The sequence below is a fragment of the Sardina pilchardus genome, chromosome 8 (genome assembly GCF_963854185.1).
Source record: "Sardina pilchardus chromosome 8, fSarPil1.1, whole genome shotgun sequence".
Lineage (NCBI taxonomy): Eukaryota > Metazoa > Chordata > Actinopteri > Clupeiformes > Clupeidae > Sardina > Sardina pilchardus.
Window position 1 is genome coordinate 17,584,327 of NC_085001.1, and position 26,511 is coordinate 17,610,837.

The window sequence follows — 26,511 nt, forward strand, 5'->3', positions numbered from 1 at the left end:
GACAGGTGGAGGATTTAATCTTCCCAATGATGTTTTGCACCTCGTCTGGTGAAACCTCATGACTATGACTATGACTAAGCCTTGACTATGAATCAGGCCTAAGTCACGTCATAGCTGGTTTTAAGTCTACCAAGTTACGAGTGGAGAAATTGTATTAGATTCTTACTTCCAGAATCGGCTGTTGGCAGAACTGTTGAGCTCTATTTGGACCGCTCCAGGTCCATTGATGACCCATTTTAAGTTTTACTTAGAAGTTTCTTTTTCTTACAGGTTACACACATAACACATGTTTTACACATATTGGCCCTCATTTATGAAACGTGCGTACGTCCAAAAACAGTCGAAAAACAGGCGTATGCTTGTTTCCACGCAAAGTATGGCATTTATCAATGTGAGCGTGATCGGTGCTATACGCTCAAATCTCACATCTAGTCTGAACTCGCGTACGCAAGTTTTTCAGGCAGCATAGGACTGTGCAGCAGTAAATCGACGGTGGTTTACAAAGTCGATGAGTTGAATTTATGGACTATCTCGGACATAACACCTTTCCTGTACATGTGCAGCCTATTTGCTGTAATGTAGCATATTATATTGACACATTTGATGGCTTAGAATAGCCATAGGAGATGATTATACATTCTCTTTGGCAAATGCAACATTTATTAATTATATATTTTGAATTATTTTCAAAGGGCAAATTTCAGTGTCGTATGGTTTTGTAGTCTGTTGTGCTTAAATTGCTCTAGTTTTCCGCCTTCCTTGATGACAGCTTCTAGCTGTCAAAATGAACAAGGTTCAGCTGTCACTGTGGCTCGAGATCACTAATGATCTCTTTTGGACGTATAATGCACCTTCATGTCGTAAATTCTAGGGACGAGGCCATTAAAACGAGCATATATAGGGGCGTGATATTTAAATTACGCTTGTTTCCAGCTGCCAAATGTATCAACATTCTTACGCTAGAATTGGAGTGATACGAAAGTTTAATGAATCACACGTGAGCCTCGTCGTAAGATGGTTTCTGCACTCAGATCAGGGCTGTACGCTAATGAAAAAGTTTAGGAGCACAGAAAAAAATTTAGGAGCACTATGAAATTTCCTTGAAAACCTTCTTGCCTTAAGCAGGATACAGATCATTCACAGCAGTGGCAATCATAGTCTCTGCTCAAACCCTACACACACAGAAAATGGCTTGTCTTGTTTCTATTTCATATTTTGAATTCAGAATTTGTATACATTTTGTTATCAATGTATAGCATTTTAGGATCTGCATAATTACTTATAGCTTAAAATAGGCTATTCAGTAAACTGAATACTTCATATTGATTACACTGTAATGATATTACAGGGGTGGTGTGTAGGTCTAATTGAGTGCCTGTCACTTTAAGATGTACGTGAGCATAATTAGGTTTCATTCGGTTTTAGGAAAAGAGTCAAGCATAGTTCAAGGATACATCATGTTTTCATTAAATAACTTAAATGTTCAAAAAACGAACAAAGGTAAAGACAAATATTTCTGGTGTAATAGAAAAGATGAGTGTCCACTGTCCAGTAACGTTAACTTCTACACTCTTAGAAAAAAGGGTGCTTGTGGGTGCTATATAGAACCATGGGGGTTCTTTGCCAAGGAAATAGAACTGTTCTGTACATGGCAGTGTCATTATTCGCGGACTAAGTGGAGCTGAATTAAGTTATTATTTTGCTGTCACTTCGTCTGTTTTATGGCCTAGAAGGTTGTATTTGGTAGCCTATCTGTGGATAGCTCTAGCTCTCCTCTTTTATCTGACATGCAAGCCATATCTTTTTGACCGTTTCACGAGTAAATCAAACGAAAGCGGTACCCGAAACTATATGACATTCTTATTTGTTTGTCACTTCGTCTGTTTGTATAACACAAAAGGATCGATGTGTTTGGTATCGATGGACAGCTCTGTTTCTCTTCTTTCATTTGATAGGCGTGTCATGTCTGTAGATGCCTGCTCCCGGAGTAATTTAAGCGAGAGCAGTGGTTGCATGGGTGAACGCAGAGCAATATAGACTGGAAATATGATATACTTTGATTTACTGTAAATTCATGATTATATTTTATTTTCATACTTGATCGTACAGACACTTGTCTAGTCTCGTTGGAAAGCCCCGGTTCTGCCCTTTCATGCAATATAGGTCTCATCTCGATGTGACTAATAATCGCGGAGCAATGTAACAGAGAATAATGGGTGTGTTTTTTGATGCACTTTGCGTCCGTCGGGCTAGGGTCCGTTAAATTGACTTGGAAAAAAATAGGATTTGTAATAATAATTTGTAATTGTAGGCTAGGCTATAGTCAACATTCTTATCATGGTTTGCCGTTTCAACGGTAGGCTAATCGCTACAAAGTCACCAACTGATAACGAACAGATTGAAGAAAAAGAAGAATGGTTTTGGAGTGACATTTCTTGCGTGTGTGAGAGACAGCGAGGTTGATGCTGAAAGCGTGAGTTTCCAGCCAGGAGCGTTAAGCCCAATTCACACCAAAGATTCCCGACGCGACGAGACTGAGTTGCAGCGGTGTGAATTAGAAGTTGCACGTAGTTGCAAGCAGTCGCAAGCCGTCGCAGAGCATTAAACACGTTGAGTCGCAGTCGCAAGGTTTTAGAACGTCGCGGCTCGTCTCGTCGGGACGCTTTGGTCTGAACCCTACTTTAGAGTTGTCAACTATGAAATTTGTAGGCTATACAGATGCGCGAAAATTGTACTAGCCTATAGCCTACTTTGATCCACTGTGGATTTTTAGGAGCAAAATTTGAATAAAAGGGTTGAATTCAGTACTCGCACCTGTGCTCCCATTTCATATTTTCAATTAGCACTAATATATATTTCCTCGCATTTGCGACGAGGTGCTCGCAGTGTACAGCCCTGGCTCAGATATACACTGGTTTCTACGCTCGGTTGATAAATGAGGGCCATTGTGTTTAATTTAAATATATGAAACCCCCTCCCATCAAATGGTCTCAACCTAGAGCAGTGCCCCCACCACTGATCTACAGTATGAAGAACACCCACTTGCACCCCCGGTTAAACAGTATGACAACATGCAGTAGAGTCAACAACATTGATCTAATGTTTGCTATTCAACCATTAAATCCAACCATAATACAATTTTGATTCAATGACACTTTTTCAACTTTTAATTCTTTCAGTGGTTGATCCACTATCAATTTTAAACCATAACCGTAAATCAACCATTTTGACCAACACTCAACATTAAAATAACATATTTTGCTATCTGGGTAATTCCATGACTTGAACCTGAATTTCCATGGCCTACTATAGATTGAATCATAACACCGATATAAGATTTCAGAGTAGCCGCATAGTGTTGAAGAGTTTGACTATTCTTAGAGTAGGGGGATGAGTAAATGGACATGGACTAAACAAAGTTGGGATAACCATAACACTCAAGCAAGCATTAAAGCTAATTACCAGACATACACCAATTCTGGGTAGACATATATTTGCATGTATTTTGGCAAGTAAAATTTAAACAGTTACAACAAAATTCCTTGATATTCCATGACTTTGCCCCACATTATATAATTCCTTGACTTTCCATGTATGGAATAGACTTCAACAAATTCCCATGATATTCCAGAAATTCCATGACCCATGGGAACCGTGCTTTTACTGTACTTCATGCACTGAGACCATTAAAATGACACTAAACATAAATGCTATAATTCCCCATTCAACAAATACATTTTAAACTTGAACTGAGTTGACTGGAACTTGAGTTTAGGCCTCTCCATGAACCTAAAGAGGAGGAGAGGGGGTGAGAAGGAACAGCACAACAGCAGGGTGCCAACCAAATGGTACCTTAAGACAGTGACTTCACACTTCAAACGTATGCATAGGCAGGGGCACAGTGGCTCAAATGTCTGTGCTCAGTGGCACCTGGAGGTCCTGCGTGCTGAGATAGAAACCGGTCATCAGAATGAGCGAGCGAAAGAGTGAGTGAGTCAATGGGCCAAAGTGACGAGGTGTTTTAGGACACCAAGTGAAGGCGAGAGAGTCAGAGGGGTTTGTCTCTCTTACTGGGGGCAGATAAAGGAGAGAAGAATGTCGACTTCATTTTTGATGACCACTGGGGCTGGATGGATGTTGTCTTTGGTATAGTGGCAGGCGGTCATCTGCCACACGTCCAGGATGTACACTTCCATGTCGCGGAATGCTTCCCTCAAGATTCGGTCCAGCTGCAATGAATACCAGTCACTGCTAAAGATATTCTGCCAAAACACACACACACACACAGTCACACACACACACACATAAACATGTTAAGACATAAACTCTAGCACAGGCCACTACACATATACAAACACACTCGCACAGTGTACAGTGATAGAGGCTCTTCTAGTGAATCCTGTATATACACAAAATTGTCAAAAGTATTGGGTCACTTGCCCTGACTCGCATAATAACTAAAGTGACATCCCATTCTTAATCCATAGGGTTTAATACGACGTTGGTCCACCCTTTCCAGCTGACAGCTTTAACTCTTGTGGTTGGTGTGGATGAACTTGACTGGCCTGCACAGTCCTGACCTCAACCCAATAGAACACCTTTGGGATGAATTAGAGCAGAGACTGAGAGCCAGTTTCCTTGTCCAACATAAGTGTGTGACCTCAAAATGTGCTTCTGGAAGAATGGTCAAAAACTCCCATCAACACACTCCTAAACCTTGTGGAAAGCCTTCCCAGAAGAGTTGAAATTATTATAGCTGCAAAGAGTGGACCGATGTCATATTAAACGACTGCCGCTGGATCGGAGCTCCAGTGTTCAATATGGCGTTGACTATCAATTGGCCGGATTTACTAGCTTAGCCGCTGCCATTCATTTGAATGGAGGGCGGGACTTAGTCACGCTCTCCAGTTATAATACCTCCATGGGTTTACATTATATCACGCCTGCCTCTTAAAATAAACTTGCAGGAAAGAGATCCTTTTATGACAAAGGTAGAATCCATGACTTGACAGGAAAGGTAGACATTCGAGCCCATCAGTTTACACCCCTCCCCATCATGAAGCATGAAGCAACCTGCTCCTTCCACTCCTCCAGTGTACTATAAGTAATGTGAGATGGCCTGAAGTGTTCACCTTGAACCCTGTGTTAGCTGACTTGATGATGACCTTGGTCTCTGGCGCCCGTCTAAGCAGTGCCACGACTGCACGGCGAATCAGAAACACATGATAGGCAAAGAAGTTGATCGGGTAGGTGGTGAAGTGTGCCCACAAGTTGAAGATGATGACTGTGTGCGGCCCACCAACCATGTCGTCAATCTCGTTGCTCATGTAGTGAAGCGACGACATTGAGGTCTTTTTGGAGCGTAGGGGAAGTCCGTGGCAGCGGTAGTGCAGGTCGATGTTGTTCTGCACGTCCACAGCCATCAGTGGCCCCACTTGGAAATTGGTGTGGAGGTTCATACGCTTTAAAGCTACAAGGGATAACCAGTCAAATCAAATTAATTTGTTGCATAGAACAATGCTAAGTACAAAGTAGTGAAATAGTCTTCTGGCACAAATAACATAATCTTTACTGTCTCAGAGTTAGATCAGTGGATACATATCCTTCTCATCCCTGTGTGTGCAATAACACGGTCTGTTCCCGTAAGCCTAGTTTAGCATAATTCACTGGAAATCACACAGTGAGCACGTTTACATGCACACTAATAAACCGATTACTGGCAATAATCGGGTAATTGTAATAAACCGTTAAGGTGTATACATGCATTTAAGAATTCACGGGTTTACATGATTTAGTCAATTGTTGGGTTTTTCTTCAAGTTTGTGATGTAAAACTGTTTTCACAACTTAGGGGATTTGGCAGACACATTTATTCAAAGCAACGTAGTGTACAAAAAAGTTGGCCAGACTAGGCCCACATAATCGTAATTAGGCTAGGCCACACCAATGTCAAATCAAGCAATACTCTTAGCTAATGAAAATAAACAATAAAAACTAGAAAAGCACTCAGAGAGCACAGACCTTCGCCTGTATTGTTTTTCCTAGGTTGTCATACATTTGAACCTAAACTATTCAGATCGCCACCACATGGCTATACCATGCCATTACACCACTAAGTGAAAAACATAAACGGCTCTGGAATCCCAACGGTGATACGGATCACGTCTGACCCACACGTAGTATTTAGTTTTTTACATCGTAGAAAGTCTTGTTCGACGGTCCTGAGATAACCCTCCTCAACCTTCCTTTTTGAAATTATTTTCGTGGTCTCACTTTCTGTACTTCCTCCCATCTAATAAATGTAATATGTGACCCTGTAAAGCGGAACCAGTCGTTTCGGTCAAATTAATTAAATTAAGTTATTGTGCTCAAGTGAACGGCCATAAACTAAGCTTTCCAACGATATGTATATCGAGGGTATTACACAAACTATCGCTAAGATAACAGCATCCAAAGTTGACATGGTTCTCCTGTCACGATATGCCAGAAGAGGAGAAATCACCTTTTTAAGCAGCGCGTGCACAACGGGAATGACAGCAAATGTGTTGAATCTTCGCCGGGTTTAACAGTCAAAACGTATGTTTTTCCGTGAAATGCGTTCACGATATGAAACTGTAGACTGTATACAGTCGAATGAGGCGAAAACGTGAAATTCAACATTTTAACCCGGAAGTTTGTTATTGTTGATTTTCTCAAAATAACGTTGTGCGCAAAACGACTGATTTCGCTATGAATGGTCACATATATTAAGACTTACCATCTTTGTCAACATAAGTTTAATCTCATCCTCAGACCAAAACAAGTGGCTCTTACTTGCCGCCATAGTTTTTTGAAGACTTAAATGATGATTCTGGTCGAGCGTTGTCAACATTCTTTTTGCTGCACATGCACAGATATAAATAAAAAAAAAAAACAAATAAACCCGTTTACGGTGTATACATGTCTGGAAGAAATCAGAATATTGCCAGAAACCTAGGTGTGTCAAACGGGTTTTAAAAAAAACGATAATGGCAGTACACTGATAATTGGTTTATTACGTTTACATGAGCACTTGAATAACCAGATAACTACAAAACCCCGATAATAATCGGTTTATTAATGTGCATGTCAACACGTTCAGTGACGGAAGATGATGTGCAGCTCTGAAGTGAATAGAGGTAATGTCATCATTTCATGTGTGCCAGTTACAGCCTTCATTCAAGGTGTGGGCAGACTTTTGATAGAAGCCTTTCTCAGTCTCTTACTACTGAATAGGGCTCGGGATCATGACGTGAAAACTTTGCGGGCACAGCCATATTGGCAGCCTCACTCCTTAGTTTACTATGGATTACTATGGATTTACTCCCGCCTATAGTGTGTTCCTGTTATTTATTTTTTGCCTTCTTGGTCGTATGTTGCTGTGTAGTGGCGTGTAACAGCGCAACCCACGATCGCAAGAGGAAAAGAATCGCTAATACTACATTTCTGCTTCTTGTCTTCTGCATCTGAATGAATGGTGATTACGTTCGGTGCGCTACCAACATGGCGGCAATATTCCTAGAATGCAAGGCGTGTGCCCGAGCCCTATTTCAGGCAGATTCCCAGACTCTAACACAGAGAAGACGCTATTGTTGGGATGACTATAGAGTCTATAATGATGGTGATGGGGTGTATGTGTCTGTGATCTGTATATTTCCCCCTGTGTTAAAATCCCAATAAAAGCATTAAAATGTGTATGTCTCACTAGGAACAGCCTTGATGAGGAAGTCAAACCACTGCCTGGTAGTTGAGTCTCCCATAATGTAGATGTGCTTGTCCTTCAGACACTGGGTTGCGATGTTGGATGCAAAATGACGGGCATCACACACAAATGATATCCAGACGTCCTTCAGGTAAAATCCTGCTGGTATCGGCGTTGGCAGTCCAGGTTTACACGGCTCTCTCACTCCTGAGGGTGAGACCGTATGAGGAGGTCTGATGAATGGATTTATTTTATTTTGCAGATAGTTCTAAATGATGCATTACTCAATTTATTTCAGTCAAATCACCACATCATACTGAGTAAGGAGGATGTGAAAGAGAAAATGTGACAGTGACTGTGTGAGTTTTCATGTTTGTCTGTGTGTGTGCGTGTGTGTGTGTCTGTCTGTGTATCAGGGTGACACTGCAGTTCCACAGACAGAATAAAAATGTACCAATGGTTGCATTTGAGGCGCTGACAAAAATAAATGTAAGACAGAACATTTACCAATAGTTGCATTCGAGGAGCTGACTCTAAACAGGCGTGTGTCACCATTCAGCCACCGGTCTGCATATTTGCTGATGAAACACATAAAGTAGGACATAAGAAATGCTCCTGTAGCTGCCGTCTCACAGCACCATGATTAAACTGTACGCTCCTTACTTAGGGAGCAGCACAACTGAGTATGCACACTTGTTCACTTGTTGCTGTACACTGGTTTAAATGACAACACCTGCTGCATGAATAGAAATGTATAGAAATTAATTGTGGGCATAGATTAATTTTTAAAATCTAGATTATTCTCACTGTAATCTTGGAATTAATCTAGATTAATTGCAAGTGCACCAGCGCAAAATTTAGGTGCACCCATATTTTCTTTGCATCGCCTTTAACGCCAAAAAGTCCCCTTTTTATCGCCGTCCTTTCACATAATGATTGAAAGAAAGCCATAGAAAAAGCTTGAAACACAATAAAAGAATATACATATATTCTTTTAAAAAATATTTATATAGGCTATTCTATATACTGAAATTTTTGATATTCATGACAGCACACTTTATGCAGATTGTAGCCTACTATTCATATTAAACTCCGCCTCTTTAATTCAGCTGTCTGCTTGAAGCCTCAAAATATTGTAAACAAAGTAGCATAGTTGGCCAGCTTATCATAGTTTGCTGGTTGGACTGTTCCGTTTCCCCACGTGTGTTTGGCTACTGTAAGTTTCAATGTAAGCTAATACTTTTTCTCCTTGGGACAGGCCCTTTCGAGTTTTGGAGTTGGAAACCATTGGTATTGAGATTATCAGTCAACTCAAGTTGAATGCAAGAGTTTTAATCAAATTTCTGTAGCAATGATGCTAACCGGACTTAATAATAATTTAGCTAGTCCTCTTCTATGCATTATTGCTTTCACGATTGTGACTGTTTTATTTGGATTAAATGTGCATGTCGAGGGGCGGGTGTCCATTGAGCGCGCACGGGAGAGCGAGGGAGAGCGAGAGCAAGAGAAAGCGGGCCAAAGAGAGGGGGGTTACTTCTATAATGTTTGGTTAAGTTGCACGCATAGTTTACAATGAAAACGTGTGAAAGAAAGCAGCCGACCTAGAATTTTTTCAGGCGCACTCCTAAACATTTTGGGCGTTCGCGCTAAAACATCAAGGTGAAAGCGATCATAGCGATTATAGTGATTTATCGCCTGATAAGAGCCACACATTAACGCCGATAACGGCCCACCACTAATAAAAATGTTCACTGTCAGAATGTTGTGAGAAACAGAAGCAATGCAAGAATATCACCTCTGTCTCTGTTAATACCACTACTACCACCACTAACAACATCACATCATCAACAAAAAAAACAACTGAGTTACCTTGCAAAGGTTAAATGAAAATGATCTATGCAAAATAGAATTATGAATAAAATAAATAGGTGCCAAACATGCCACCTGGCTGCTAACCTGTCCAGCAGTACCCCCTCGAGGGAAGTCAGGCGATTCCTTAAGTCCCCTTTAGAGTGGTCCACCAGGGCGTCACAGGGCAGAGTGTGGGGTTTGCGGCACTGCCACGTCAGCCTCGTGCGAGCATCCTGGTACTCACAGCAACAGTTCCTCTGGGTCGACAGCACCACTCCGTCCCATTTGATATTGCACTCCACTGTCTCTTCCACTCGAGCACCCTGGGGGTTCTTGCCCACAAAGTAGCCAAAGAAGTTGCCACGGTCGGAGTCTGTGTTCCGGTGCTGCTTAAGGACCAACACAGCCTCGCTGGAGTGAATCAGACGGACCGCCACCGACGCCTCGCCTGCCCAGGGCAGAGTGAACCGGGCCAAGTAGGTGCCATTCTGGTGGTCCAGTACCTCTCCAAACACACTAGCCTACCATCCAGGGAGATAAGGAAACATTCAGCTAACATTCACAAAGCAGACCCATTTTATATACTGTAGACTGACGAGAATTACAGTCCAGGGCCCGTATTCGCAAAGAATTTTAGGGCTAAAAGTAGCTCCCAGGGATTAAAGCAAAACATTTTAATTGACTCATTTTTTTTTTTTTTTTTTAGCCAATCACCTTGTCACGTGATTGTGTACTGCCTAAATATTTGTACACTAGGTGGTCCAATAGCCCTTACTTATTCAAAATTGTATTCTTAAAAATAATGGGGCCAGACAGTACTGGTTCTTCAGAGCAATGTCATAGAGACACATTTAAACACACATTTAATGACTTTTTTGTCTGACTTCGTTTTCTCTGAGACCTGACTCTGATAACTTTTCATCTGAGACTTTTTTGTCTGACTCCGTTTTCTCTGAGACCTGACTCGGATAACTTTTCATCTGAGACTTTTTTGTCTGACGTTTTTCCTGAGACCTGAAGCCGTTTTAATCTGATGTCTGACATCTGACTCTGACATCTGAGGATGTCCTTCGTTTTTCTGACACAGTTTTGTCTGAGGATGACAGAGGATTTCCTGACGCTGACAGTTTTTCCTGAGGATGACAAGGTTTTTCTGACGCTGAGGCAGTTTTGTCTGAAGATGACGGTTGTTCTCCTGAGTCTGACACCTGAGTCTGAGGATGATATGGGGTTTTTTTTACGTTGACACAGTTTTTCCTGAGGATGACAGAGGTTTTTCTGATGCTAAGGCAGTTTTGTCTTAAGATGACAGATGTTTTTCTGAGTCTGACACCCGAGTCTGAGGATGTCCTAAAATGTACACCGTACACTAGGCTATTTTCTCTGTCTTAGGCTGTGTCTCATTCCGCCCACTTCTACCCTTCGACCACTTAGTTTTAAGTATATAGTGTAGATAACACAAAAAGTCAGTGCACTGAAGGTACCAGGATGACCCCCTAAAAATGGTCAAAAAGTTCAGTGTGGATCGATGGACCCTACTCGCACTAAACGGACGCCATCTTGACTAAAAAGCGGAAGGGGAGGGACCAAGGATGTCGTGGAGGTTTTTCAAATTGGAAAACAATGGCGGACAATTCAACCAAGCCTGTATCGTTGCAGGTCCGGTAGTCTCTGCTTTCATTCATTTTCATTCCTTCATAGTAGGCTATTTATAGCACATGCATGCTCACTTGCAAGACCTCAGCTGTCACTCAATATCGTAGGGGAGGTTTTGCCATCATTCCTGCGTTATCATCAGCCAATCAAAGTGGTCACTTCAGTCAAGCTCATGCATGAGTAATGGCGTCAACCATAGGAAAGGAGCATTTATCTTACGTTAGGAGTTGTCATTTTTCTTTACTAGCTAAAATCTTTTAGTGTGATTTAGGCGCACTCCTAGTGGTAAGACAAAATACTTTGTAAATACGTCCCAGATAAAAAATAAAATAACCTTTAGTTTGTCTGAATAAACCTTTGCCTGGAATAAATCCCCTCCATAGCGTTTCGGTGCACCGGTAAAGTCCTTGGAAACAATGGTGACTTGGAGTTCATCTCCCACATGGTAAGTGTCCTTGAAGTCATTAATGATGAAGGTGGAGATGTCAGGGCTGGTGCTCATGTTTGCTGTGGTGACCTGGTGGTCCGGTCCACCCCACTGGAGTGTCCTCTGTATCCGGTCCCACTCCTCGGCACCCAGGCCTGGGTCCTTCATGGCGGGGGCTGGTGTTTTGATTGTGACTCCGTCAGATCCAATCCTGGGCTGCTGCTGGAGAGGCCTAGGAAGAGGCCTGGGAAGAGGCCTGGCACCTGTCCAGTCATCGTAAATGAACAACCACAGCGCCTGAACAATGATAAATAAACAAACACACACACACACACACACACACACACACACACACACACACACACACACGCACACACGCACACACACACACACACACACAAGAAAACCCTTAAACATACTGTAGGGCTAGTCATCTCTCTGCTAGTTAGGTCTGGAGTAGCAAAAATCTTTTAGAGAAAAGATGTACAGTCTTAAAGGGATATTCCGTCATTTGTGGAAATACGCTCATTTTCCACCTTCCCTCGAGCAAAACAATGGATATTTACCTTGTTCCCGTTCATCCAGCCATTCTGTGAGTCTGGCGATATAACTTTTAGCTTCAGCCTAGCAGATTTGACATGGAACTACACTCTCATCTGGCGTAATAATCAAGGCAACTTGCAGCTACTGGCACTACTACTGCTTGTTGTCTATGGGGACTATTTTCAGATGCTGCTTACGATATCACTGCGCCTATGGTACGTTTGCAAGTTGCCTTGATTATTACGCCAGATGAGAGTGTAGTTCCATGTCAAATCAGCCTAGAAAAACGCCAGGTTTCATTTTCAGTTGGTCTTATTGCACTTTCTAACTCGAGAGGAGACATGTTTTAAATGGGAAAATTACTAGAAATCTTAGTAACTTTTAAACATGAAGCTAGCAGGCGAGAAGCTAATGGTCTAATCCGATTCAATGATCTATGCTAGGCTGAAGCTAAAAGTTGTATCGCCAGACTCACAGAATGGCTGGATGAACGGGAACAAGGTAAATATTGATTGTTTTGCTCGAGGGAAGGTGGAAAATGAGCGCATTTCCACAAATGGCGGAATATCCCTTTAACGTACAGTGGGCGGTTGAGAATGGAAGTTTTCCCGTGGCAATCCCGCAGAAATCCCGTAGGCTGTCAAGCCCAGTTTTTCGAGGCTTCGGCAATGTACCCAAACAACCACCAGGTGGCGTACAGTAAAGTTCAACCCGAAGACTGAAGATTTAGATTAGGTAGGCCTAATGCATTTAATGATTAATGTAAGAGACGGGGTATCAAGACTGCATATCCGTCAATATAGTTGTCTCCTTTAATCTCATTTAATGAAAACGGTTTTAGAAAATAGCCTACAGTAGGCCTATCAGGAGGAAATAGCCTTCAGTTCAACCTGAAAGACTACATAGGCAACCTTTTGATTAATTCATTTATTGATTAATGTAAGAGAAAGGATTACAAGACCGCATTTCCATGAATAGTTGTCAGTTCAAGGCGAAGACGAAAAAGATGGACAGTACATTTTGTATGCTACTTAGAAATGTTATTTATAATATTTAAAAACGGAGGCATGCGTTCTGATTAGGATTAGTGATGGAAAATCTCTGCCCGACACCGGCCCACAGTTCGGGTTCGGGCAGAGAATCTAAGATGAATGGAAAAATCATGTGAAAATTCACTTCTATTCATTTAATAGGCCTACAGTATGTTTAAAATTTTTCGGCGCGCAGCCGAAATTATCACGGACCTGGAACAAAGACGAGGCCTAACCTAATCGGTTTTCAATAAGCCATGCCTAGTAGCCAGGATTTTATGCTGCATTTTACAGGCTACCGCGGCTACTTTCTAAAACAATTTACATTAATTTATTCATTTATAACTTGGGAGGGAGAAGCATCTTGTACCTTGGAGGGAGGGAGAGAGAGAGAGCAGTAGGCTATGCTGAGCAGGCATAGGTGCGAGAAGTAGTTAAAAATTATATGAAAGATGTTCTCAGTTTTGCTAATTTTGTATATTTGCAATGTCTGCTGAAAAGAGCTTTTTTTTTTTTTTTTTTTTTAAACCTCTATGTGAATTCGTGGTTTAGCATTCATTCACACACACACTTTCTCACACAACTACACGCACGCAAGAAAATCCGAACATTCCGAAACGCATATGCGATCAAACATGATTGCGTATTGTTTCACGAGTTGCCTAAACAGCCAGCCTACTGCTCTGAACAAGACCGCACAATTACGCAAATTTTCGGATTTCATTCTGAATGTGAGCTAGATTGAGCGGTATGAAACGTCAAGTCAGGGTATGCAGCAGAGGTTAAATGTAACACACACTTTTTATCTAGATGCAAGAATTGATCAGGGCGTGTTATTGGTCAATTGACCACATTACTAAGATGTTATCCCACAAATTTACAGTTGAATTGAATGAGTTTTCACAGAGATCTATAACAAAACTCATATGGATCATTTCACGATGAATCACTGATACCTGTACTTAGAACTACGCATAGACAATAATAATAATAAAAAAAACAATTGTCTTGCTCTAAAATGGGACGTCAAAAATGACAAATACAAACACCAAAAATAGAATTTCAAACCCTTTTAGGGTCTGTGTAGGCCTACCTTCCGTTCATTGGATTCTCTACTATGAAACAAAAATCAGGAATGAAAAAATATTGCCCTTGTAATAGAATTTCGAGACCTGCGTGAAGCTGGCCCCCCATGTTATTCAAAAATGATTAAAAACACTGCTATTCGTTTGTGCTACGTTTGTGCCGGTTTGTGCCGTAAAAAATATCGTTTGTGCCGTTAAGGGTTTTTAAGTAATTCAACTTTACATTTTCTGGCCAGTGACGTCACTCAGCCCCCCATACATGTCCAAATTTCCCCAAAATGGTCTCAATCGTTTGTGCTACGTTTGTGCTGGTTTGTGCCGTTAAAAGTAACATTGGTGTTGCTATGTTTTTTAAGCTATTCCACTTAATTTGTTACACGCGTGACGTCACCCAGCCCCCCATCAATGTCCAAATCTTCCAAAAATGGTCTCAATCGTTTGTGCTACATGTGTGCTGATTTGTGCCGTTAAAAGAAACATTTGTGCTACTATGTTTTCCATGTTATTATGGTTTATTTATTACTCGCGTGACGTCACCAGCCCCCCATCAATGTCCAAAACTCCCAAAAGTGGTCTCAATCGTTTGTGCTGCGTTTGTGCTGATTTGTGCCGTAAAAAAATAACATTTGTTCAGCTATGCTTTTTAAGTAATCACGCTTTGTTACAGGCGTGACGTCATTCAGTCCCATTCAGCGTCCAAATCTCCTCAAAATAGTTGCGCTCGTTTGTGCTACGTGCGTGCTGATCTATTTCATTAAATGTTTGTGTTGCCTACTATGTAGAGGTTAGCCAGGGGGGCTTGTCCAGCAGTTTTAGCTTATGCTAGACATCACCCAGCCCCATCAATGTCCTTATCGATTTACGGTGCTACCCTTACTTGGCTGTTTCTGCTGCCCAGAATTTTATACACCAGTTGCTGGTGCGTAACGTCAGAATTGCTGTAACCAGAATTAACTAGTGGCCTTGGGGACGACTTCAAGTAGCTGCCTAAATGCTGCTTGTGTGCGCAACGCTCTGTCATTTTGATGCATAGGCAAACAAAAACTTTTGCTTATTTTAGAGAATATACAGTGCAGTGATGAGTTGGGAAGTTATGGTAGGCTAGGCCAATAGGGCTCGGGAACAAGCCTTGCATTCTAGGAATAGCCGCCATATTGGTAGCGCACCGAGCGTAATATCCATTCATTCAGATGCAGAAGACAAGAAGCAGAAATGTAGTATTAGCGATTCTTTTCCTCTTGCGATCATGGGTGGTGCTGTTACACCCCACTACACAGCAACACACGACCAAGAAGGCAAAAACTAAGTAACAGGAACACACTAATATAGGCGGGAGTAAATCCATAGTAATCCATAGTAAACTTAGGAGTGAAGCTGCCAATATGGCTGCGCCCGCGAAGTTTTTTACGTCATGATCCCGAGCCCTATTTGGAGTGAGGGTACATACAAAAGGGAAATGATCTCTCTACTGTTGCTAAGCACACCTGCACTGCCGGAGATTGGAGTATCTGAGCTGGCGTTTCTCCTCAGCTGCAGACTGGATGGCCAGCAGTTAATTCTGGTTACAGCAATTCTGACGTTACGCACCAGCAACTGGTGCATAAAATTCTGGGCAGCAGAAACAGCCAAGTAAGGGCACGTTTAGACTTGCTGTAGACAACGCGTTCGTGTACGCATCATGGCTGCCTCGCGTATTTTGCGGTCGTTTGGTGCGTCGGTCGTGCACGTCGTCGCAAGCGAACACGACGCGTCCGCGAGATGCAATACTGACAAGAAAGTAGGGGGCGATCATTGCCAAAAGAAAGTGACTGCAAGATGCATTATCGACATCAAAGCTGGGGGCAATCATGAGAGTAAACAATGGCACATGGCCACATACACATCTGATGATAGGCTACTAGTCTCCCCCTGGTGAAGACCTCCAGTAAGGTGCGTAATGCTGCAGCGAGTCTGTACACAGGACACAGCAGGTCGCACACGGGCGCATACGCTTACGTTTGGTCTAACGGCAAGTATAATCCCAGCCTAAAGAGGGTAGCACCGTAAATCGATAAGGACATTGATGGGGCTGGGTGATGTCTAGCATAAGCTAAAACTGCTGGACAAGCTCCCCTGGCTAACCTCTACATAGTAGGCAACACAAACATTTAATGAAATAGATCAGCATGCACGTAGCACAAACGAGCGCAACTATTTTGAGGAGATTTGGACGCTGAATGGGACTGAATGACGTCACGCCTGTAACAAAGCGTGATTACTTAAAAAGCATAGCATTTTTTTACGGCACAAATCAGCACAAACGTAGCACAAACGATTGAGACCATTTTTGGGAGTTTTGGACATTGATGGGGGGCTGGTGACGTCACGCGAGTAATAAATAAACCATAATAACGTAGAAAACATAGTAGCACAAATGTTTCTTTTAACGGCACAAATCAGCACACATGTAGCACAAACGATTGAGACCATTTTTGGAAGATTTGGACATTGATGGGGGGCTGGGTGACGTCACGCGTGTAACAAATAAAGTGGAATAGCTTAAAAAACATAGCAACACCAATGTTACTTTTAACGGCACAAACCAGCACAAACGTAGCACAAACGATTGAGACCATTTTGGGGAAAGTTGGACATGTATGGGGGGCTGAGTGACGTCACTGGCCAGAAAATGTAAAGTTGAATTACTTAAAAACCCTTAACGGCACAAACGATAATTTTTACGGCACAAACCGGCACAAACGTAGCACAAACGAATAGCAGTGTTTTTAATCATTTTTGAATAACATGGGGGGCCAGCTTCACGCAGGTAATTTCGAGTCGTTTTCTCACAATGGATTTTTCATGTAGGCTGGGGGGATAGCAAAAATCCAGTTTCCATTGCAGTAAATTGGGAGAATTGAGATGATTATGCGATTTCCTGAAAGACTCATAAAAGCGCAAGCACGCAGTCATACTTAGGTGGAGCCTCTCGATAATGGTTTGAGGAGACCATTGAGGAGGTCAATGTGGAGGTGGTGAACACATACAAGTACCTGGGCGTACATCTGGACGATAAACTGGACTGGTCAGTCAACACTGAAGCAATATACAAGAAAGGGGAGAGCAGGCTGTACTTCCTGAGGAGGCTGCGGTCCTTCAATGTCTGCAGCAAGCTCCTCTGGATGTTTTACCAGTTTGTTGTTGCCAGCGTCCTCTTCTATGCTGTGGCATGCTGGGGAGGAAGCACTAGGAAGAGGGATGCTGGGCGACTAGACAGGCTGGTAAGGAAGGCTGGCTCTGTTGTGGGAGCTGATCTGGAGTGCATCACTTTAGTATCAGACAAAAGGACCCTGAACAAGCTACACAGCATCCTGGACAATGACTGTCATCCACTCTACAGCACTATCATACAGCAGAAGAGCTTGATCAGCTGGAGACTACACTCCATGACATGCACAACAGATAGACTGAGGAAGTCATTTGTACCCAGGGCCATACAACTGTACAATGCTTTACTGAAGGGAAAAGGAGAGTTGGACTTCTATGCATAGTATATCTGCACCTCCACCCTCTTATACACTTACATGGTATGTCTTACATGTCTACCCTCTCTTTGTCCATATATTTGACCAATGACTAATGTCTGCACCCATATTTAACTATCCTTGCACTGCTGCTATAACTCTTATATTATTACTATGTTAGGTTTATTTTAATTGTCCATATATTTATATTAGTACTGTTATTGTTGGCCGCGTTTCCCAAATGCGATCTTTCTTAAGGACTTAAGAAGGCTCCAAAGAAGGAATCGCTAAGAAGGAGCGCTAAGATACGGGTGTTTCCCAAACGCGTTCTTAACTGCCTTCTTAGGAGAACCTTAAAGGGATAATCCGGAGTGAAATGCACTTTAGATCAATTTTTCGGACTATTGGGAGTACATACGTTGAGTTGACACCAAAATCATGTCATTCGGATGTATTTTGAGAAAGTTCGAGCTCACCGTTTTAGCCAAAACGATACTTCGGTTTGGCTTTAGGGACCCTCTACTCACTGCCACGTAAGTGTAGTGTTGTTTGGAACAGTAGAAGAGGTATAAAAATAGCGTTTTGTAGCGGTGAAAGGACATGCCCGAGTCACTTCCAGGCTAACGAGTTTTGGCTAAAAACGGTGAGCTCGAACTTTCTCAAAATACATCCGAATGACATGATTTTGGTGTCAACTCAACGTATGTACTCCCAATAGTCCGAAAAATTGATCCAAAGTGCATTTCACTCCGGATTATCCCTTTAAGATCAAGCCAAAGAAGCTTCTAAAGAAGCTCTTAACGAGAACTGTTCACCTCGGTGGTGCTGAAACTGAATCAATCGATGCCAGGCAAATCGATCACCCACCCCTTTATAAGCGCACAAGTCAAACACAGCACCCCATGTTCCCCCTACAGGTGCAATTAGGCTATGCATGTATCGTGTGTGCGTGTGTGTGTGCGTACGTGCAGGCCCGGGTGGCTAATCGGGAGATTCGGGAGGATTCCCGGTGGACCGTTAACGTTTTGGGCCGTTGTGAATATCGTGAGCTTAAAACAATAGTTCGGAATTTTGGACATAGGACCTCATTTCCAACTTAGTCTGGGTGATATAGGTCGGTGAAGACCATTTTCAGTGAATTTCTGCCCTTCCTATGAGTTGCAGCGTTCATCTCGTGCTAATCTGGTGCCAAGATAACGCAAGTCAACGGTAACATCCAGCCTGCCACTGAAAACACTCCATAGAACATCCGAAACAAATCAATTTTAACGTCAGACTATCGATGCACATGCCTAGTGTTGATATAACAATGTTAGAAATAAAACGAACCTTGCATCGCATTGCAATAGCCTACTTTGTTCCCTGTATGGCAGTGGCGGATTGATATTGAGAAACTAGTCCCTCAAAATGTAATAAATCATTGAGTTGCAAGGTTAGTTTTAATTCTAAAATTATTCTATCAACACGTACATGTATATCGATAGTCTGACGATTTAATTTACTTGTCTCGAGTGTGCTGTGGAGTGAGTAGGCTAAGGGTAAGACTGTTTTGGATGTTACCGTTGAAATGCGTTAGCTCAGAACCAGCCTTACCAAAGGGGAGTGCTGCAACTGAAGGAAGGGGTTAAACGCGATAAAAACGGTCTCCACCGACTTATATCACCTCGGCAAAGTTGGAAATGAGGTCCTTTGTCCAAAATTCCGAACTATTCCTTTAATTATATTGTTTCTGAAGATAATTTGCTGCGCCCTTGCGGCACTTCTGCAGCCTGGGCTGTGCGGTCGCGGCTCCTTACACCTATAGTCTGCCAAAAAAACTCTAACTGATCAAACAGGGTGATTATCAATATAGCCTATGCCTATTTTTTTTTTTATTAGCTCAGGCCATTCATAGCCTATATTCATGCAAGACGCATTCCATCTCTCTTATACATAGTGTGGTAGTAGGCATGTGATGTAGGCTAGTCTACTTTAATATATCCGAGAAGATGTAACCCTCCAGCCCATATGGCCTGCGAGTGGGGCAGGGGCGTAGCGTGCGACGGTGGAACCGGTGCAACGCACCGGGGCCCCTGAGCTTCGTAGGGCCCTTTGCGATTCAGAATTTGTCCAGCGCCTCCCAACTATGCGACTTAAAGTCAACTATTGTCATCATGACGCCGGCCCTTGTGAATTGCACACTAATGGAAACCGATTGCTATTTAAATGCTTCACTATGTCCTACAACTTGGTCTCATGGTGGCACCTATCCATTCCCCAATTCTTGTATTTTCTCCTACTTTTCATATCATTTTGATTTTACTAATGATATTTCAATGTTAGAATCAAAATTAATCAATAAAACTAATACCATTATTGATTATTTTATCGTCAACTTACAAGATGTTGTCACATGGCCTGCTGGGAAATCTGTTTGTCCAGTCATAACATCTTTACGTCATCTCTGATCATAGGCTGCTGCACATGCTAGCAAATGTAAACATGTAGGCTATAGGCTACTACTCTTACTAAAGTCGTGGAAAGTTAGCAAATTAATAAAGACCTATCTGAGGAGTGCCATGGGTCAGGAGCGATTGAGTGGATTGGCCATACTCTCCATCGAAAATGACAGGGCGAGGAAATTGGATTTCACCACGATAGTTAACGAGTTTGCTGAGCAGAAGGCACGCAAAGTACACTTCTGACGGGTGAGTGCAAATGTTTTTTTATACGGCAACTGATCGGCGTACAGGTTAGTTAAATCAATGGCCGCTGTGCCATAATTTATGTGTCTGTTTGTTCTTTGATGAGTTTGCAGAGAGAGGCGTGCTCAAACTCCAAGATATCTCCTTCTTCGGGTGCGAGTTAAATATCGTATTCCAATGTGCAAAAGAACCACACTCACTAGTATACTTTATTGTAGCACCATGATAAAACAAACGCGTTTCGGCGTCAAGCCGTCCTCAGTGTATTCTTTCATGAGGCCATTGTTGTGCTGCAAGGGAACGTGGTGTGTTCAGTTGAATGAATTTGTATGCGTTCTGTTTTTGATCGTAGGCTGTGTGCAAGTTACGCAAATAGTCGCTGTCCATGTAATAATGACCGTGCGTGCGTTCTTTCCCTCTGTGGTCGGTCGGTGTGTGTCTTGAGATATACAAGGATGGGTCGAGATAGCGGGGGAGCGGGGGGATGGGGGGGTCCAGCGCCAGACTTGCACCGGGGCCTTGCGCAACTACGCTACGCCACTGGAGTGGGGTGCACGTAGGCTATGTATTATGTAAACCGGACTTTTACATCGCGGACTTTGGCAACGCCTAGAGTAGCAGGTGAAGCCTCATATCACTGGATTAGGTTCAGCTGAGTTCAATTACATCTGTTTCCTCTGTGAAATGCCACAGGGTTGTTGATGTTTTTTTGTATGTGAAGTACTATAAACGCATATGCAGATGTGTTGACAACTTAAACGTGTAATTCAATATTTTTTTTTTTAAGTCTGTTTCTTGCGCCAGTGGTCCACAGCCACGAGTGCATTGCAACATTGAAAATTGTTTTATTGTTTAAAAAAGTGGAGGATATACATTTTCCTGACGCAGCTTGATCACTAAAGCCTAGAAATCTAGGTGCCCCTAGCGGCAGGCTATGATCACTGAGCATTTGTTCGAGATAATACACATGTGTAAAAAAAATAAATAAGATTTTCTTTTTTTTTTTCCCTTCAGATATTATCTCGTTATTTCGAGATAATATCTCGTAATTACAAGATACTATGTCGTTATTTCGAGATAACACACTTAGGTAAAAAAAAAAATATATAATTGTTTTTTCTTTCAGATATTATCTCGTTATTTTGAGATACTAAGTCGTTATTTCGAGATATTATCTCGTTATTTCGAAATATTATCTCGTTATTTCGAGATGTTACTTTTATCTTGAAATAACGAGATATTATCTTGAAATAACGAGATAATATCTGAAGGAAAAAAAAAGAAATCTTATTTTTTTTAACATATCTGTATTATCTCGAAATTATGAGATATTATCTTGAAATAACGAGATATGATCTCAAAATAACAAGATAGCATCTCAAATTTTTTTTTCTCCACTTGCGGTTCAGGGCTTCCGTATGTTACATCCGCAGCATCGATGAAAATTTGGAGCGTGACATCGTGGCTCATGCAAATAGTGACGTGAACATTAAAAACCAATAGTGACCTCGCTCCAAAACCAAGCAGGAAGGGGCAAAATAGGCGACAGCTGTAGCCTATGTGATTATTTGTTATTTAATTTCTTATAAATTATTAGTCTAATTATTCTACGTGACAGAACAGCTCTATATCTGTTAGGGATATCGCACATGAAACAATGCTGCAGAAACAAGAAAAAATGACTTTGATATGAGTAGGCTATCGTATGAGTTCCTGTTGATGATGACGTGTCGCCAAGTGCACAATGGAAATAATTTGAAGGAATCTAGTAGCAGTCTTGTAAATAGTGACCCACAGTCTTTGCAAAATCCTAATCTGAGACTGGCCTGTGACTAAACTCGATGAATTGTCTTTAGATGTGAGAGGGTCTGAGACTGCAGTCTTTCAAAAATCTTTTCCAAATCTTTGCAAAGTCTGTCAATGTAAGGTTTAGTCTTTAAGCGCTCATGCCGCCCCATACAAGATGCCGCCCCGGGCGACCGCCCGGTTCGCCCGTACCTAAAACCGCTACTGGATCTCTGATAGTCATTCACAGTGATGATAGCTGTTTTAGCGTGCTGTTTAAAAACTGTTCGCAATATCTCTGACGTCCAAGTCAAATCCATTCCACTTGATTACAAATGCTACAAATGACAAACTCCATTTTATTTTCGGGTTTTCATTGCTACCTGCTCCTCACATCACGCATATGCGCGCGCACACAGATGAATGATTGGTCAAATTCAAGCTGACATAACCACTGGAAGAGTCTGCAAATAGGACTAGCTCAAAACACTCGCAAAACCCTTCTCATTTTGGTTACGTTAAATATAACACTGCTAATATTAATTAACAGTTTTTGTGAGTGCTATAATACTTTATTAAAGCTGAAACTGATAAAGGGTGACTGTAGGCCTACTGCTGAGGTGTCACAACGGCAAACCAAATGAGCTTCAGAAACAATCTTGAAGCTCATGACATTCATTTCAGACTAGCCCAAAACGCTAACGGAATCCTCCCGAAGCCTGCATTCAAAACATTAAAGAAATTAATTTAACAGATATTGCAACTACATGCAAGATTAGGCCTGTCATGAGGTTATTAAAGCTGGTTCCGAATTAATCTTAAACAAAAGCTTTACTTTGTTAGATAGAAGTAGCCTAACAACCTGTTAAGATGTAGCCTACCACAATCGAGGAAATTGTATCTAGCTCATCATTTTTTTCAGGGAGAGAACCCCCAGGACCCCCACTGACCTGTCCCACCCACTTTCAAAAAGTCTATGGGTGGATGGTATTGTCCACAGTTTGCCTCTGTTCACATCAGCCACTTAGATAAATGTGTGGCAGCTGATAATGCTAGTTATAAGTTATTTTTATATAGTTAATTTTTTTGCACTTGGGCTGAGCATAAACTCCCCCATTAATTGTTGTCTATCAACACATTGGATTAGCAGCTCCAGGATTCTCTCGCTTGGATTTATATTTTTGCGGCTTCCTGACGATTACCCTTGGCGTCCAGGGCCCCTTTGTTGGAGACGTTAACAGTTTGCGAATACAGCTGTGAACTACTGTTCTCCGATGAGTACACTACTTTACTAGCGGGTACCTATTGGTGTCCAGGGTTCCCTCGCTTGGTATTTCACTGCTATTCCCAACGAACACCCTTGGTTTCCAGGGTCACTTTGTTGTTGACAGTAGCTAACTTGTGACCAGTGGTAGCTGCAGCGACAGAGAGTGAACTATCAGGCAAGTAAACAAGTTCGTCCAGCGAGTACCTATTGGTTTTCAGGGTCCCCTCGCTTGGTACTTTCTCTTCTATTCCCAATGAATACCCTTGGTTTCCAGGGTTCCTTTGCTTGGAGTAGATAACAACTCTCAGCTGGCTATATCTGCTTAATGCTAGCCTCGCCTAGCTGCAGTAGATATTGTGGATTAGCTTGACGGTGTCGGTGCCGGACCTCCGTGACATGACACAATACCTTGCCGGAACGGACATGTTAAATGGCCATAACCACTGTCCATCCTGTTTGGACGTGAAGCACCTTATAGAGGCACTATATAATCCTTGCCCTAAGTGTAGCATGATGCCCATTGAACGACAAATCCGGTTGTCAGTTGCTTACTTTAAGCACGCACCTGAGTCTTCATTTAATGCTGCAGGTAGTATGCATGGTGCCAAGACTTGGAGCAACCTAAATCCATGCGCAAATCTTCATCTGCTAAGCTAGCAAAGTGAATGGATAGGCTTACTACAACTGTTCAAAAATTGCAAGCACTCCTGTCGGATCCTGTTATCAAAGCTGCTGAAAAAGACCACACTGATCAAGCAGACGGTGTAGCACAGCATAGTGACCACACTCTCCCATTGCTTAATGATTCCTCTTACGGTCAGCCACCCACTGACAGGCCCCAGTTGACCCTACCAACCTCCTGTGCCGTTTGGTGCCAGGGACAAAGGACGTGCACGTGCCCCCAGTGCAAGGACTTCACTGAGCGGAAAATATTAAGCCCGAGGACCGACCCGACCCGAGTCATCTGCTTATATTTTCGGCCCGAACGCGCCCCGTTGAGAACTCTAATGCCGGATGCCATTGGTCTTGCATCAATCTCGGCATTGGAGCCCTGTGTAGCCTCACTCATCTTGTCGCCTGATGAAGCCCTACGCCAGGATGTGCGATGCCCCAATTAGGAATGCAGGCGCACTGATGGCATGCTGGTTAAAACCTACAACACGGTTGTGATTCTTGGACGTGTGGGCAACTCAATGGGGCATTTGCTCTTGGCCTTACATTCCACTTCAGACACAGCTGCCCCAGATATGGCTACGTCTGGTCTGCTTGATGCATCTCTACAGGCACGTGGTGCGATGGCGAGCGAATGCAGGAGAGCTCTGGGTCTGCTTGTTAATGCTAGACGACAGGTGTGGCTAGCACAGTCACCCCTACCAGAAGTGTGTCGGAACAACTTGCGCCAGTTACCGCTGTTGCCTGGCCACCTGTTTGGGCTAGCTGAGCAGGAGGCATTGGAAATAAGGACGTGTGTGACTGAGTCACGTTCCCAACATGTTCAACAGCGCCCACCCTTCAAGGGGTCTCAGGTAGGCATATCTAGGCATATACCCCCATGGCCGGCACTGCAGACCCGCCCCGCCACCACCCCGCACTGTTATGGACGCGCGGCCAGGACCACCGCTTGCAAGGCAGCCGCTATTTCCACTTGCCTTATAAACATCTTTTGGCGTTTGAAAAAAATAAAACCCATGAAATTATATTCATATGATGATATGCTGAAATGCATGCTATAGGCTACTGTAGGCTACCTGGAATATACATTTCACATGCAACGCAGGCAGTCCGAGTTTGCCCAAGACGTGAGAACTCCTCCTGCAGAATCCGGCTCGTCAATAAAATGCACGTGTATCCTAGGTCTATCACCATGCTGCCAACCAAACTGCTTGGGAGCTGGTTAGGCTATGTGTGTACTGCTATCTTGTAGCTTATGTTGTAATCCAGTCCAACTAGCCAACAGTGTGTGTGTGTATGTGTGTGTGTCGGTTTATGGAGCGTAAGCTGTCACCTATCTAGCTATCCTGCAAACTATGGTTTAGTCTAGCCTGATTGCCATCGACTTGAAAGGCTCTGCGAGACTTTAGTCTGACCAAGAGCCTGTGCTACACGGTTTCTCCAAGCGCTTGGTTGACCCGCCTCCTTTAAGTGCCTCGATTTGCTACTGGTCGATGTCAGAAAGTGGTTTGCCGAGTTTAAACCAATAACAACACTCTTTCCTCTGCCTTGAACACGCCTCTACCCAGAGCCGTTGGAGCTGCTCAAAGTTGATTGGTTCTCGACCAACAGGGGCAGTTCCGCAGATTTGGGGAATTCAGAAATCCTTCCCGATTAGCAGTTGACCAGATCAGCGACAGCAACGCCGAAGGTGTTACGTCACTGGGAGGGCATGCCAGGCTAGGTTTAGTCTAAAACCATGTCCGTTTCGAGATTAGACTATGCATGCACTAAATGCGCCCTCTGGTGGGTGATTTGAATTTCCTTGAAGACATAGCAGTTGAGATCAAGGTAGAACGCAGCAGCAGGTTAAACCACAGGTATGACACAGAAATGGAGCCTAAAGCCTACCTTACATTGCCAGACTTTGCAAAGATTTGGAAAAGATTTTTGAAAGACTACAGTCTCAGACCCTCTCACATCTAAAGACAATTCATTGAGTTTTTAGTCACAGACTAGTCACAGGCCAGTCTCAGATTAGGATTTTGCAAAGACTGTGATCACTATTTACAAGACTGCTGCTAGATTCCTTCAAATTATTTCCATCGTGCACTAGGCTATACGTCATCATCAACAGGAACTCACATGATAGGCTACTCATATCAAATTATTTTTTTCGCGTTTCTGCAGCATTGTTTGATAGTGTGCCATCACTAACAGATATAGAGTTGTTCTGTCACGTAGAATAGCCGACTAATAAATTATAAGAAATGAAATAACAAATAATCATACAGGCTACAGCTGTCGCC

The 26,511-nt window shown here is 42.7% G+C and overlaps 1 protein-coding gene across 1 annotated transcript in view; it reads right to left on the reverse strand.

Annotated features, from left to right (window-relative positions):
• Window positions 1-3,273: 3,273 nt before the first annotated feature.
• LOC134089575 (NXPE family member 3-like) overlaps window positions 3,274-26,511 on the reverse strand; it is a 37,869-nt gene continuing 14,631 nt past the window's right edge. The window contains exons 3-8 of the mRNA XM_062544027.1: window positions 11,561-11,950; window positions 9,676-10,091; window positions 8,227-8,297; window positions 7,723-7,926; window positions 5,133-5,470; window positions 3,274-4,262 (exon numbers count right to left, since the gene is read on the reverse strand). Coding sequence (XP_062400011.1) covers window positions 4,068-4,262; window positions 5,133-5,470; window positions 7,723-7,926; window positions 8,227-8,297; window positions 9,676-10,091; window positions 11,561-11,950 — 1,614 coding nt within the window. The 3' untranslated portion in view covers window positions 3,274-4,067. The remainder of the gene's footprint in view (window positions 4,263-5,132; window positions 5,471-7,722; window positions 7,927-8,226; window positions 8,298-9,675; window positions 10,092-11,560; window positions 11,951-26,511) is intronic.